Below are 12,522 nucleotides of genomic sequence, written 5' to 3'. Positions count from 1 at the left end.
AAAGGGTCATAAGCTATGAATTAACACATACAATTGAATAGTATCAAATTTCAATAGAGTATAAATCTTAAATATTTGTGATACCCTCAAATTGAGAAGCTATAAATAAAAGGGAAGGGGGCCATAAGATATGAATGAATTTGTAAAATTAAATAATATGAATTTTCAATAAAATTTAAAGCTTTAATATTTGCAATCCTATATGAAGTTAATGTAATGGAACCCCAAGAATCTATCTTTTATTTATGCTTATGTAATTCCATCACATTCACATGCATGTGTATCACAAAGGGACGTATACTCTAGCATTCTATAAATTTAAAATCAAGATTAAAAAACAACATATTTTATTAAAATATATCTAAATATATCATATTCAAGAGTATAACATTTTATAAATCTAAAAGCAAAATTTAAAAACAATATAGTTTAATAAAATATATCCAAATATATTATATTCAAAAGTATAATATTTTATGAATCTAAAATCAAAATTTAAAAACAATATAACTTAATAAAATATAGCCAAATATATTATATTCAAGTTTTATTTTATTGAAATGTTTTACATGTATGACTAGTTAATTATATTAATATAAATCATAATTGTTAAAAAAAATTGAAAATACCTTTTTCATAAAATGGGTGAAATATTCATCCTAAACTGTGAGCTCTTAGGCTCTTCAAACAATGCACAGAAACAAACAGTGCACACAAGATTCTTCTCAGCAACTATGTCACTGCCTCTGGAAACATACATGAAAATTCCTATTTCCACCACTATAGGAAAGTTAATGTACCCTGACATGCAAGGGGAATAGTGGGTGCCTTGCATTTATATTTCTGCTAAAGTTGACTTTGGCATGTTAGCAGCAAGGCATCCACTATTCCCCTTGCATGTCAGGGTGCATTAACTTTCCTATAGTGGTGGAAATAGGAGTTTCCTGCTATAACACCTTGTAATTCCTTTATTTTTGTCACCGTCCCATTTAATATCATATTGTAATGCCCAAGATTCCAGAAATTCTCACCAACCATGTCAGTGCCTCTGGAAACTTACATGCTATAATGCCTTTTTCTGTAATCGTCGCATTTAATATCATGCCACAACCGCTGGGGGGGAATACTGAGAACACTTCTATAGCCCCATGCAAGGGTCTTGGAGTTGTAGATTTTCTGAGGAGGAAGAACTTTCTCATCACTGGTGCCACGGGTTTTCTGGGAAAAGGTGTAACACAAGTTCCTCAAGTTATTAATTATTTCTAATTTAGTTATTTAGATCACCTCCTGCTGGCTCACTCGTTATTAATGAACGCTTGTTTCTCATATCTGCAGTGTTGATAGAAAAAATATTGAGAATGCAACCAGATATCGGAAAGCTGTTTTTGATAATCAGGGCTGATCATGAGTCCACCTCTGCCTCGAAAAGATTGATAAATGAAGTATGATGAATATCCTCTTCTAGAGTTAAGTACTAGAAATGAGATTAGTAGACTTATGCGATGATCATAACAATTTCTAATAATTTGTGAAAGTCAGGTTATGAACAGCGAGTTATTCAAAGGGTTGCGTGAAATTCATGGTAATGAATTCCATGAATTCATGTTGAAAAGACTGGTCCCTGTCGCTGGCGATATCACGAAACAAAATCTTGGAATTGAAAAAGATATGGTCGATGTGCTTACAAGGGAAGTGGACATTATTGTCAGCTCGGCAGCCAACACAACATTCGATGAAAGGTTGTATTATTTGACTTCATTTGTTTATGCATTTTAATATTTGGATTTTGTGCAATCTGCTAACCATATATATAACTAAGAGCACCATCTGTTACAGATACGATGTCGCTTTGGCCACCAACACAAAGGCAATTATTCGCCTTCTAGAGTTCGGGAAATGCTGCAAGAAAACCCAACTTTTGATGCACATCTCTACTGGTAACTCATCGATTTCATCCTCCGTTTCAGACTAAATTATTTAACAATCTCATCATTGTTGGTTAACTTTATTTCATTCCAGCATATGTCAACGGGCTAAGACAAGGCCGAGTACTGGAGGAGCCATTTCAGATGGGGTATAGTATAGCTAACGAGAAATCGATATGTGTTCCACCTCTGGACATCCAAGCTGAATTTCATTTAGCAAGCAAAGCTCTAGAAGATTTTGAGATTGAATTTTCAAATCTCCAAAACTACAACTTGAAGAAAGGGAAGGTTGCTCAAAGGATGAAAGATTTGGGAATGGAAAGGTGACATTACAACGATAGCCGTGAATTCTCCTTTCCTTTCCTTTCATGGTGTAAACATAGCCACATCTTTTTTCTTGGAACACAGGATATAATTTTCCTGAAAGTTGAAAGTTATAAGCAATTTTTATATAATTTCCATAGAAGTTGACATTAGTGTTTTACATGGGTTAACATTAGTGTTTTAAAAGAAATTAATTAATGATTTATCTTTTTGTAAAGGCTATCAATATGGTTTCTTCCCAATGTTGGAATTTGACTTCAAGAAAATTTCGTCCTTCCAATCTTGTTCCTTTTTTTATTATCTCTGTAACATTGATCATCGTGTCCTTCATATTAATAGAGTAAAACCTATTCAACTTTGATAAAAATATTCAATTTCAATGTCAAATCCCACCATATCTCAGTAGGTGTTCGCTATTGGAACGCTGTTTTTCAGGGCAAGATCATACGGCTGGCAGGATACTTACGTGTTCAGCAAGGCAATGGCGGAGATGGTAATATGCGATGGCAGGGAAGATTTACCCGTAGTTATTGTTCGTCCGACTGTTATTGAAAGCACATACAGTCAACCTTTTCCTGGATGGATCGAAGGCCACCGGTATGTTATAATCATTTGACGAATCTCACCGAATATTAATACACATAACAAGAGCTAAATCGAATATTTAAATCTCAGAATGATGGATCCAGTCATTACGCGCTATGGCAAAGGTCAATTACCTTGCTTCTTGGCCGATCCAGATACTGTGTTCGATCTGGTTTGTAACTATATCCGTTTCTTAAGTATTTGAGAATCCTTTTTCTCTTAAAATGTGTTAATTTTTTTGTTCAATTCAAATTACAGATACCCGTAGACATGGTTGTAAACGCAATTTTAGCAGCCATGGCAAAACACGCGGAAATGAGTGGCGTGACGGTTTATCACGTTGCTTCTTCGGTGGCAAATCCCATAAGAATCGGAGAAATTTCTAAAATAATGTTTCAACATTTTAAACGTAATCCGTACATTGATCACAAAGGCAACCCAGTAAGATTGCCGAACCAAGTGACCTGCGTTAATACAATGGACAACTACAGGCAGGGTTTGGAAAGGGTTTTTCATTCACCAAACAATGTAAGTTGTAACGGCATTTTGTATTTATTTAAACTTTACAATGCATATCTAAGCCAATGGGCTACCTTGTAATATTCCTTTTATAGGTCTACCATGTAATATTTTTTTTATAGTGTCAAATGGTCAAAGTGGAGTATTTACGGTTGTATTTCTATGGTAATTGTCTTGTTTACGAGGGAAAAATAGGAAAATATGATTCCATCAAATTTATTAAAAGGGATAGGAGTTAGGCTTTTAAATCATTTTGAATTTATTTATTTATTTATTGGTGTTTTATTGAGAATTTGACGAAGTCAGTTTTAATGAAATTTAGTGGCTGATGGATCCATTTAGGGTCTACCATTGTGCTTTAGTATTTAATTTTGTTTTGTTGAGCAACCTTACATACTATCTAGCAAAGAGATTTCATGAAATTATCTGATGGATCCATTCAAGGTCCACCATCGTGATTAAGCGTTTAATTTTGTTTTGTTGAGCAACCTTACATCCTATCTACCAAAGAGATTTCATGAAATTATCTGATGGATCCATTCAAGGTCCACCATCGTGATTCAGTGTTTAATTTTATTTTGTTGAGCAACCTTACATCCTATCTACCAAAGAGATTTCATGATTTGATCATTCCAATAATAATATAAATAAGAAATACACCTTTCTTTTAAAATCCAATATGTTTTATGTTTAGCTTCTTAGTTTTTCAATTAAAACACACCAATATTCTAGATCTATTAATTATTTGATTGTTTGGGATCTTACATACCTACAGAAACCTGGGTTATCATCATCTGCAAAGTCTATCTTACTGCAATTGGAGCACATGGCCAAGATCTACGAGCCATATACATTCTACAAAGCAAGGTGATCAATTCTCTGCAACGCAGACAAATTTGCTGTTCATATTTTGGTTTAAGTGCCTTCACTGCGGATATATAAATATTCATATTTTAATATGTTTGTGTAGATTCGATATCTCGAATTTGGAAAATCTGTTCCAAGAGCTCTCTGCAGAGGAACAAGCGAGTTTCGGGTTTGATGTTAAGTATATCCAGTGGGAAAATTACATTGCAAATATTCATATTCCTGGACTTCGTCAATATGTCTTGAAAGGACGCGGTGCAGCAGAACGCCCCGTAAGCCGACTATGAAAATAATAGAAAATTAATCTAATAAAGATACATATCCATGGATCTCACGAAAACATTTAAGTTCTTCGTGTACTTCAATGGTAAATAATTCTGTGTTATTCCATATTTCGACAGCTAAGTAATGGTAAATAATATTTTGACAGCTAAGTCATTTTATCCCTTCCTATGTTAGTCTTATTAATTGTATCGCAAGATGCTACGAACGAGAATTCAGATTTGAGAGATCGAACTGTTTCACTCGGTATATTATTCATTTATTTTTATGTAATTTTTTTAAAGGTTTCTTCAGATAAAAATAAATAAAATGGTTTAAATACATGTAAATCAAGATTTTAAACAATTAATACATGTAGAAGCGTCTTCAAAATCAAATGAGAGTATTTAATTATACACGAATATCTTTTCAATACTGTATTTGAGGAAGTTTGTAGGGTTGGGTGAATTGGAAGGTCTGGTTGATAAAGTACCTTGTTATTAGAATGTTGCTAAGTCTTTTTAGTGTCTTTATGATTGGGTTTTGATTAGTTCCGTGTTAAATTTCCATAAAGAAATCTATGTCATATTAATCAAATATGATATTACATATATACAAGAAGTGTTGTCTCAAGATAGGAAAACTATCTTGGACACACAACTTGTTGGTTGAGAGAATATCTCAACCACACACAAATCTAGGAACACACTCCTCCAGATAGAAATAATCACAGCTAAAGTAGGAATTACATATTCCAACACACACTTTAATGACTACTTGTCTCGATATCAATTTTCAAATTCTAGTTGTGGTCAAACATAACAAAAGAATATGTTGATGTCTATATAAAGGAGCAACCATCCACCGGAATGCATGGATGCTAACCGATGCAACTGCCAGTCTTGTAGGATGTCCTTCGCATACATGGTTCTGTCAACTACTATACTTGCATACATGTACTTGTACCTGTAAATCCCCCTCCATCATCATGGGTTTTATCGGATTACCCGGAACCATGCTCTGGGTTTATCACCCTCAACCATGCCACCAAGGGCTCTCAGCCACCACAGCTCAACTCAACCACCAAGGCTCAAAACGACCACGAAGGCTCAACTCAGCCATGAAGGCTCTCGCATCGCTCTGGGCCAAAAATCTGCCACTAAGGCACTCTAGCCACTCTGGGCCACAAACCTGCCACTAGAAACTCGAGCCACTCTGGGCTACAAACTTGCCACTGGGGCACTCCAGCCAATAAGGCTCACTAAAGACCCGACTCAACCAGGCCGAGGGTTTTCTCAACTAAACCATGTGAACAAGAATATTTTTCCCACCCTACTCTTACATGTGGTTTCTGGCTTACCACAAACCAACACTGCAAATGCAAAGTGGTTTTTAGATTACCACGAACCATATGGGCGTACACATGCCTTACAAGGTTTACACCACAATTCCAACTTTTGGAGTTACCAAGCACATACATTACAAAAACCACTACAAAACATCCTAGATTTACTTACTCATAAAATGTGTGACACACTATCATCATGATGTTGAGTCTATTCCACAAACACAAACAAACTTTCAAACCCATTTGGATCCTTTGCCACTCATCTTGGATACACCATACCATTTATATGCTGGAACACACCACTTCTTTCCAACTTGAATATCATAGGCTTTGTATTTTTTAGTCTTTCGCATCTTCATTTTTAACTTTAGCGTATTAGTCTTGGTCTCTGCGAGTTCTAAAAAAATGACTTCATATTGAGGTCGTTAATCTCAATATGTATGCTAACTTCCCAAACATATTCAACTTCACGCATACAAAAGAAAAACAATACCAAATGACAAACTTCTAAGACACATTCACCTTGAGGCAAGAAATGGAGGTTCAACAAATCTCGCAGCGATGGCAACTCTTCCACCTCAACCATCATTACGGATCCTCATCTGCGCATGTATTTAATCTACTTCGCTTTCCCCAAACGAAATCATGGGATCATACACTAATATTCTCCGCACCACTGAGGAATCTGCGCCCTGCTACCGCCCTATTCAATTATCTCTGAGAAACCACCAACTCCATCCCGGATTCAATTCTTGGCTCTCGAATAGTATATTCAGAAACTTTCCCTCATCGACTCAACATATAAATACAAAATAAATTCCAAAACAAAGGTTGAAAGAAGCAGGTTAGAATAGTTCAAATTGCCAAAAAATCGAGCCAGATTCTGTCTATAGCCAGATTGATGTTAAATTCTAATTTTGAACAGCGCGGCGGCTTCAGGTAAAACCGCCCCGGTCTCCCCGCACCGCCTTTGGCAAAAGGTTGTTTTCGTATGAAGGGCTCCGACACAATCAAACTCCGTCACGCGTCCCTTGTACATCCGCCATACCGCTTGCTCCCCGGACGTTAAAGGTCGATTGGTTTGCCCGAGGTTGGCTTGTGAACCACGTCGGATCAGCTGGGCACGCGATCTCTGCCGTCGATTTCCCGAATGTGCACCCCGCCCGCGTCAAATGAATTTTTTTTTGTCGTTTTGCTTCGTTGACCGCCGCGGAAGAAAAGTTATGGTTTTAATTCTTTTACGTAGATTAGGTGGAGGCCTTTAATATAGTTATGGGCATATAGTTTTTTTTTTTATATATGTTTTATATATCGTTGTGTAAGTCCGTGTGTTGTAAGTTTTTTTTTGTAATCTGTATTGTGGCTGCGGTAGCGCACAGTGGTGTGGGCGTTTTTTTTGGTGCACAGCAGTGCGATAATTTGGAATGCCACAGGGGATGTAATGCTTTTGTTCCCCATTGTAAAACTGAAGTTTATGTAATTTCCACAGCAGTGGAAAATCTGTGAGAGCAAAAGAGCTTTGTTTTGTGAATCCCTCTTTGTACAGAGGATGAAATATGTATCAGTCTTTCAGTTTTAAATTAATAGAAATGTTTTGCAACTGTGTAATGCTGTCTTCTGAGTTAATTTGGTTTTAAGAGGCTCCCTGTCAAAAGATCTTGGACAGAAGAAACAGAGCATTGTCTCTGTGGTGGTTATTTTATTTGGTTTTGGTATTTTCCCATCAAAAATACCCAACAGTGGTATCAGAGCTAGTTTAGGCTCTTGAAGGTGTTCAAGAAGCTGAAGGGAGGAGTCTTTGTTGCAGCAGTAGATCTTCTCCAGAAAAGTAAAGTCTCAGGCAAAGGATTCAGGTATTTGTCAAAGTTTTTTTTATGTGTTGCTGAAGAAGCAGTCAGTTGTTTTAAATACACAGTCAAGGAATGGCTAGCACAAGCACTGGTATGGGTATGTTTAATACCCAGCTCCCACAGTTTAATGGGAAGAACTATGACTACTGGTCAATAACTATGAAAGCCCTGTTTGCCTCTCAAGACTTATGGGAAATAGTTGAGGAAGGTTTTGAAGAACCAGCAGATGAAAATGAGTTCAATGCATTAACTCAGGGAGAGAAGGATCAGCTGAAGAGCAACAGGAAGAAGGATTCAAAAGCCCGTATGTTGTTGTATCTAGCAGTGGACTAGAGTATATTTCCAAGGTTAGCAACAGCTAAGACAGTAAATGAAGCATGGCAAACCCTCAAGACAGCCTATCAAGGCATGGAGAGAGTGAAGACAGCAAAACTACAATTGCTGAGAAAGGATTTTGAGAACTTGAACATGAAGGAGTCAGATAACATTGACTCATTCTTCACTCATGTGATTGGTGTAATCACACAAATGAGAACTCATGGAGAAACCATTGAAGATAGGAGGATTGTGGAGAAAATATTGAGGGTCTTACCCTCAAGGTTTGATGCCATAGTCACCACCATTGAAGAGACAAAGGATCTCTCAAACTATTCAGTTGATGAGCTACATGCATCACTGATAACACATGAGCAGAGGTTGAGTAGGAATGAAAACTCATCTCTTGAGCAAGCCTTCAAGACCCAGATGTCCTTTGGAAGAGGAAGAGGTCAAGGAAGAGGAAACCGAAGAGGAAGAGGCAGAAGCCAGAACAGAGGTGGAAGGAACAGCCCATCAAATGCACAAGGAAGAGGCAGCAATACAAATCAGAACCAAGGTCAAGGCAGCAGCCAACAAAGAGAACAGTATCATGCTCAAGGACAAAGGTATGATAAATCTAATGTTCAATGCTATTATTGTAAAAAGTATGGACATTATGCAAGTGATTGTAGAAAGAAACAACATGATATGAACAGTAGACAAAATGCAAATGTTACAAGAGAAAAAAACAGTCAAGAAAATGTCCTGTTAGCTTGTAACATGGCTGAAACACATAGTGAAGACATATGGTTTTTAGACTCAGGTTTCAGCAACCATATGACAGAAAACATTGCCCTCTTCTCAGCCTTAAATCAAAACTTGAAATCAGAAGTCACACTAGGAACTGATAGAAAAGTCTCTGTTATGGGAAAAGGAGAGGTAAAAATATTTTCAAAACAAGGAGAAAGGAAAACCATAGCAGATGTCTACTATGTCCCCGGAATGAGATGTAACCTCTTGAGTATTGGACAGCTTGTCCATAAGGGGTACAATGTTTTCTTTAAAAATGATGTATGCACCATCATGGATATACCACCCAGCAAAAGATGCATTGCTGAAGTGAAGATGACAAGGAACAGGATGTTCCCTCTCCGGATCAGGGCAGACTTGAAGAAAAAGAAGGAAATGGCAGCAGTCACCCAAGAGGCCTTCCAAAGCGTGCCAAAGGATGAAAATTGGTTATGGCACTTGAGATTCGGGCATCTAAATTTTGGAGGTCTAAATTTATTAAGCAGAAAAGGAATGGTAAGAGGATTACCATTGATAGACAAGCCGGACAGCCTTTGTGAAGGTTGTATATTGGGCAAACAACATAGAGAAAGTTTTCCATCAGGGAAAAGCATAAGGGCCAAGGCACCCTTAGAGATCATTCACTCAGATTTATGTGGACCAATGCAAGCTCCATCATTAGCAGGTAGCCTATATTTCTTAACATTCATTGATGACTTTACAAGAAAAACTTGGGCATATTTCCTTAAAAACAAAAGTGAAGTGTTTGAGAAATTCCAAAATTTCAAAGCACTTGTGGAGAACCAAAGCGGGCTGCATATAAAAGTTTTGAGAACTGATAGAGGAGGTGAGTATATCTCCAATGAATTCCTAAAGTTTTGTAGAGAAAATGGAATTCATAAACAGTTTACAACTCAGTACACCCCACAGCAAAATGGAGTTGCTGAAAGGAAGAACAGAACCATCATGGAGATGGCAAGGAGCATGTTGAAGGCAAAGCATTTGCCAAATGAGTATTGGGCTGAAGCTGTACATTGTGCAGTTTGTATTTTGAACAGGTGTCCTACAAAAGCAGTCATGAACAAAGTGCCGGAAGAAGCATGGAGTGGGAGAAAGCAAGGAGTCACCCACATGAGAGTTTTTGGATGTGTGGCCTATGCACACATTCCAGATCAGCTAAGGAGGAAGTTGGACAGTAAAGGGGAGAAATGTATCCTTGTTGGATATAGTGATGAATCCAAAGCCTACAGGCTGTATATCCCATCTACCAAGAAATTTTTTGTAAGCAGGGATGTTCAATTCATTGAGGAAGAAGCTTGGGATGGAAGCATAGAGAAAACAGTGAATGTAAAAAACTGTTTGTCTCATGATGAAGATGAAGAGGAGGTGGCTGAAATGAATCCCCAAACAGCAGCACCAACACAAGAACAGCAAGGTACACCATTGAGGATCAATGAGAGTGCTTCTCCAAGCACACCATAAGGAGGAAATTCAAGTGCATCTTCAAGCACTTGCACACCAAGTAAAAGAGGTAAGAAATTTAGAAATCTAAGTGACATTTATGAAGAAGGAATGAATTCCTTATTTGCCTTGTTTTGTCATGTTGATGATCCTATTCATTTCGAAGATGCAATTAAAGATAGGAAATGGATAGAAGCTATGGATGAGGAAATCAATGCCATAGAGAGAAACAAAACATGGGATTTGGTTGAGTTACCAAAAGGCAAAGAAGTCATTGGTGTGAAATGTGTCTACAAGACCAAGAGCAATGCTGAAGGCAAGATTGAAAGGCATAAAGCAAGGCTGGTTGTCAAAGGCTACAAGCAGCAGTATGGGAGAGATTATGAAGAGACTTTCGCCCCGGTTGCAAGAATGGAAACCGTGAGAGCAGTGTTGTCCATAGCAACACAAAACAAATGGAAAGTCTACCAAATGGATGTGAAATCAGCATTCCTAAATGGAGTGTTAAAGGAAGAGGTTTATATTGAACAGCCTCTCGGCTATGAGAAGAAAGGTGAAGAGCACAAAGTGTGCAGATTGAAGAAAGCTCTTTATGGGCTGAAGCAAGCGCCAAGAGCATGGTACAACAGGATAGATTCATATCTATTGGATAATGAATTTGACAAATGTGAAGGAGAACCCACAGTCTACATCAAGGAAAAGGATGGTAAAATTTTAATTGTTGTCTTGTATGTAGATGATGTTATTTTCACTGGAAATGATATTTATCTTATTGAGAATTTTAAATCAGTCATGAAGGATGAATTTGAAATGACTGACATGGGTTTGTTGAGATACTTCTTAGGCATAGAAGTATATCAAAATGAAAAAGGAATTTTTATATCTCAAGCAAGATATGTAAATCAAGTTTTGGGCAGATTTAACATGCAAGAATGCAAGGCAGCAATCACTCCCACAGTGATGGGATTAAAGCTCAGCAGAGAGGACATCAGCAAGGATTTTGATCCTAGTTTGTACAAAAGTGTTGTAGGCAGCCTTATGTATTTAACAGCAACTAGACCTCATATTATGTATGATGTTAGTTTGATTTCCAGATTTATGGAGAGGTCAAAGGAGGTACATTGGCAGGCAGCAAAGAGAATTTTGAGGTATGTCAAAGGTACCAAAATGTTTGGAATTCTATATCATGCCTCAGAACATTCAGATTTGGTTGGGTACACAGATAGCGATTGGGCTGGAAGTGTAGATGATCGGAAGAGCACTTCCGGTTATGTTTTTAATATGGGTTCAGGAGCCATTTCATGGGCTTCTAAGAAGCAGTCCATTGTAGCATTGTCTACAGCAGAGGCTGAATATGTGGCAGCTACAGCAGCAGCATGTCAAGCAGTTTGGATGAGAAGAATGTTGAGAAGCTTAGGCCAAGAGCAGGCAAAAGCAACAGTGGTCTTTTGTGACAATAGCTCTGCTATTGCTTTGTCAAAGAATTCAGTGTTTCATAAGAGAACGAAACACATCGATACAAGGTTTCACTACATCAGAGAATTAGTGAACAATGGAGAAATTGTCCTAGAACATTGCAAGACTCAGGAACAGGTTGCAGACATCTTGACAAAGCCACTAGTTCAGAAGAGTTTCAAATTTTTGAGAAAATGCTTGGGAATGACCGAACGCGCGGCTGTTAAAATTAAAGGGGAGTGTTAAATTCTAATTTTGAACAGCGCGACGGCTTCAGGTAAAACCGCCCCGGTCTCCCCGCACCGCCTTTGGCAAAAGGTTGTTTCCGTATGAAGGGCTCCGACACAATCAAACTCCGCCACGCGTCCCTTGTACATCCGCCATACCGCTTGCTCCCCGGACGTTAAAGGTCGATTGGTTTGCCCGAGGTTGGCTTGCGAACCACGTCGGATCAGCTGGGCGCGCAATCTCCGCCTCGATTTCCCGAATGTGCACCCCGCCCGCGTCAAATGAATTTTTTTTTGTCGTTTTTCTTCGTTGACCGCCGCGAAAGAAAAGTTATGGTTTTAATGCTTTTACGTAGATTAGGTGGATGCCTTTAATATAGTTATGGGCATATAGTTTTTTTTTTTATATGTTTTATATATCGTTGTGTAAGTCCATGTGTTGTAAGTTTTTTTTTGTAATGTGTATTGTGGCTGTGGTAGCGCACAGTGGTGTGGGCGTTTTGTTTGGTGCACAGCAGTGCGATAATTTGGAATACCACAGGGGATGTAATGCTTTTGTTCCCCATTGTAAAACTGAAGTTTATGTAATTTCCACAGCAGTGGAAAATCTGTGA

The 12,522-nt window shown here is 37.9% G+C and overlaps 1 protein-coding gene across 1 annotated transcript; it reads left to right on the top strand.

Annotated features, from left to right (window-relative positions):
- Positions 1 to 1,005: 1,005 nt before the first annotated feature.
- Positions 1,006 to 12,522, top strand: LOC149157105 (fatty acyl-CoA reductase 2, chloroplastic-like). Its single transcript, XM_089444982.1, has 14 exons — positions 1,006 to 1,228; positions 1,336 to 1,442; positions 1,540 to 1,739; positions 1,837 to 1,937; positions 2,020 to 2,248; positions 2,685 to 2,846; positions 2,925 to 3,006; positions 3,093 to 3,362; positions 4,129 to 4,220; positions 4,324 to 4,492; positions 4,622 to 4,631; positions 6,755 to 6,981; positions 11,959 to 12,109; positions 12,389 to 12,522. The coding sequence occupies exons 1-14, from the start codon at positions 1,006 to 1,008 to the stop codon at positions 12,520 to 12,522; spliced, it is 2,157 nt and encodes a 718-aa protein (XP_089301108.1).

This window comes from Pinus tabuliformis, chromosome 9 (genome assembly GCF_031772625.1).
Source record: "Pinus tabuliformis cultivar Carrire ecotype Pingquan chromosome 9, CPIR1, whole genome shotgun sequence".
Lineage (NCBI taxonomy): Eukaryota > Viridiplantae > Streptophyta > Pinopsida > Pinales > Pinaceae > Pinus > Pinus tabuliformis.
This window is presented reverse-complemented; position numbering and strand designations above follow the sequence as displayed.

Coding starts and splice junctions, on each gene's coding strand:
- LOC149157105 (XM_089444982.1), top strand. CDS start 1,006: ATGCCCAAGATTCCAGAAATTCTCACCAACCATGTCAGTGCCTCTGGA. Junction 1,740..1,836: donor AACACAACATTCGATGAAAG/GTTGTATTATTT, acceptor CATCTGTTACAG/ATACGATGTCGCTTTGGCCA. Junction 12,110..12,388: donor GGTCGATTGGTTTGCCCGAG/GTTGGCTTGCGA, acceptor TGGCTGTGGTAG/CGCACAGTGGTGTGGGCGTT.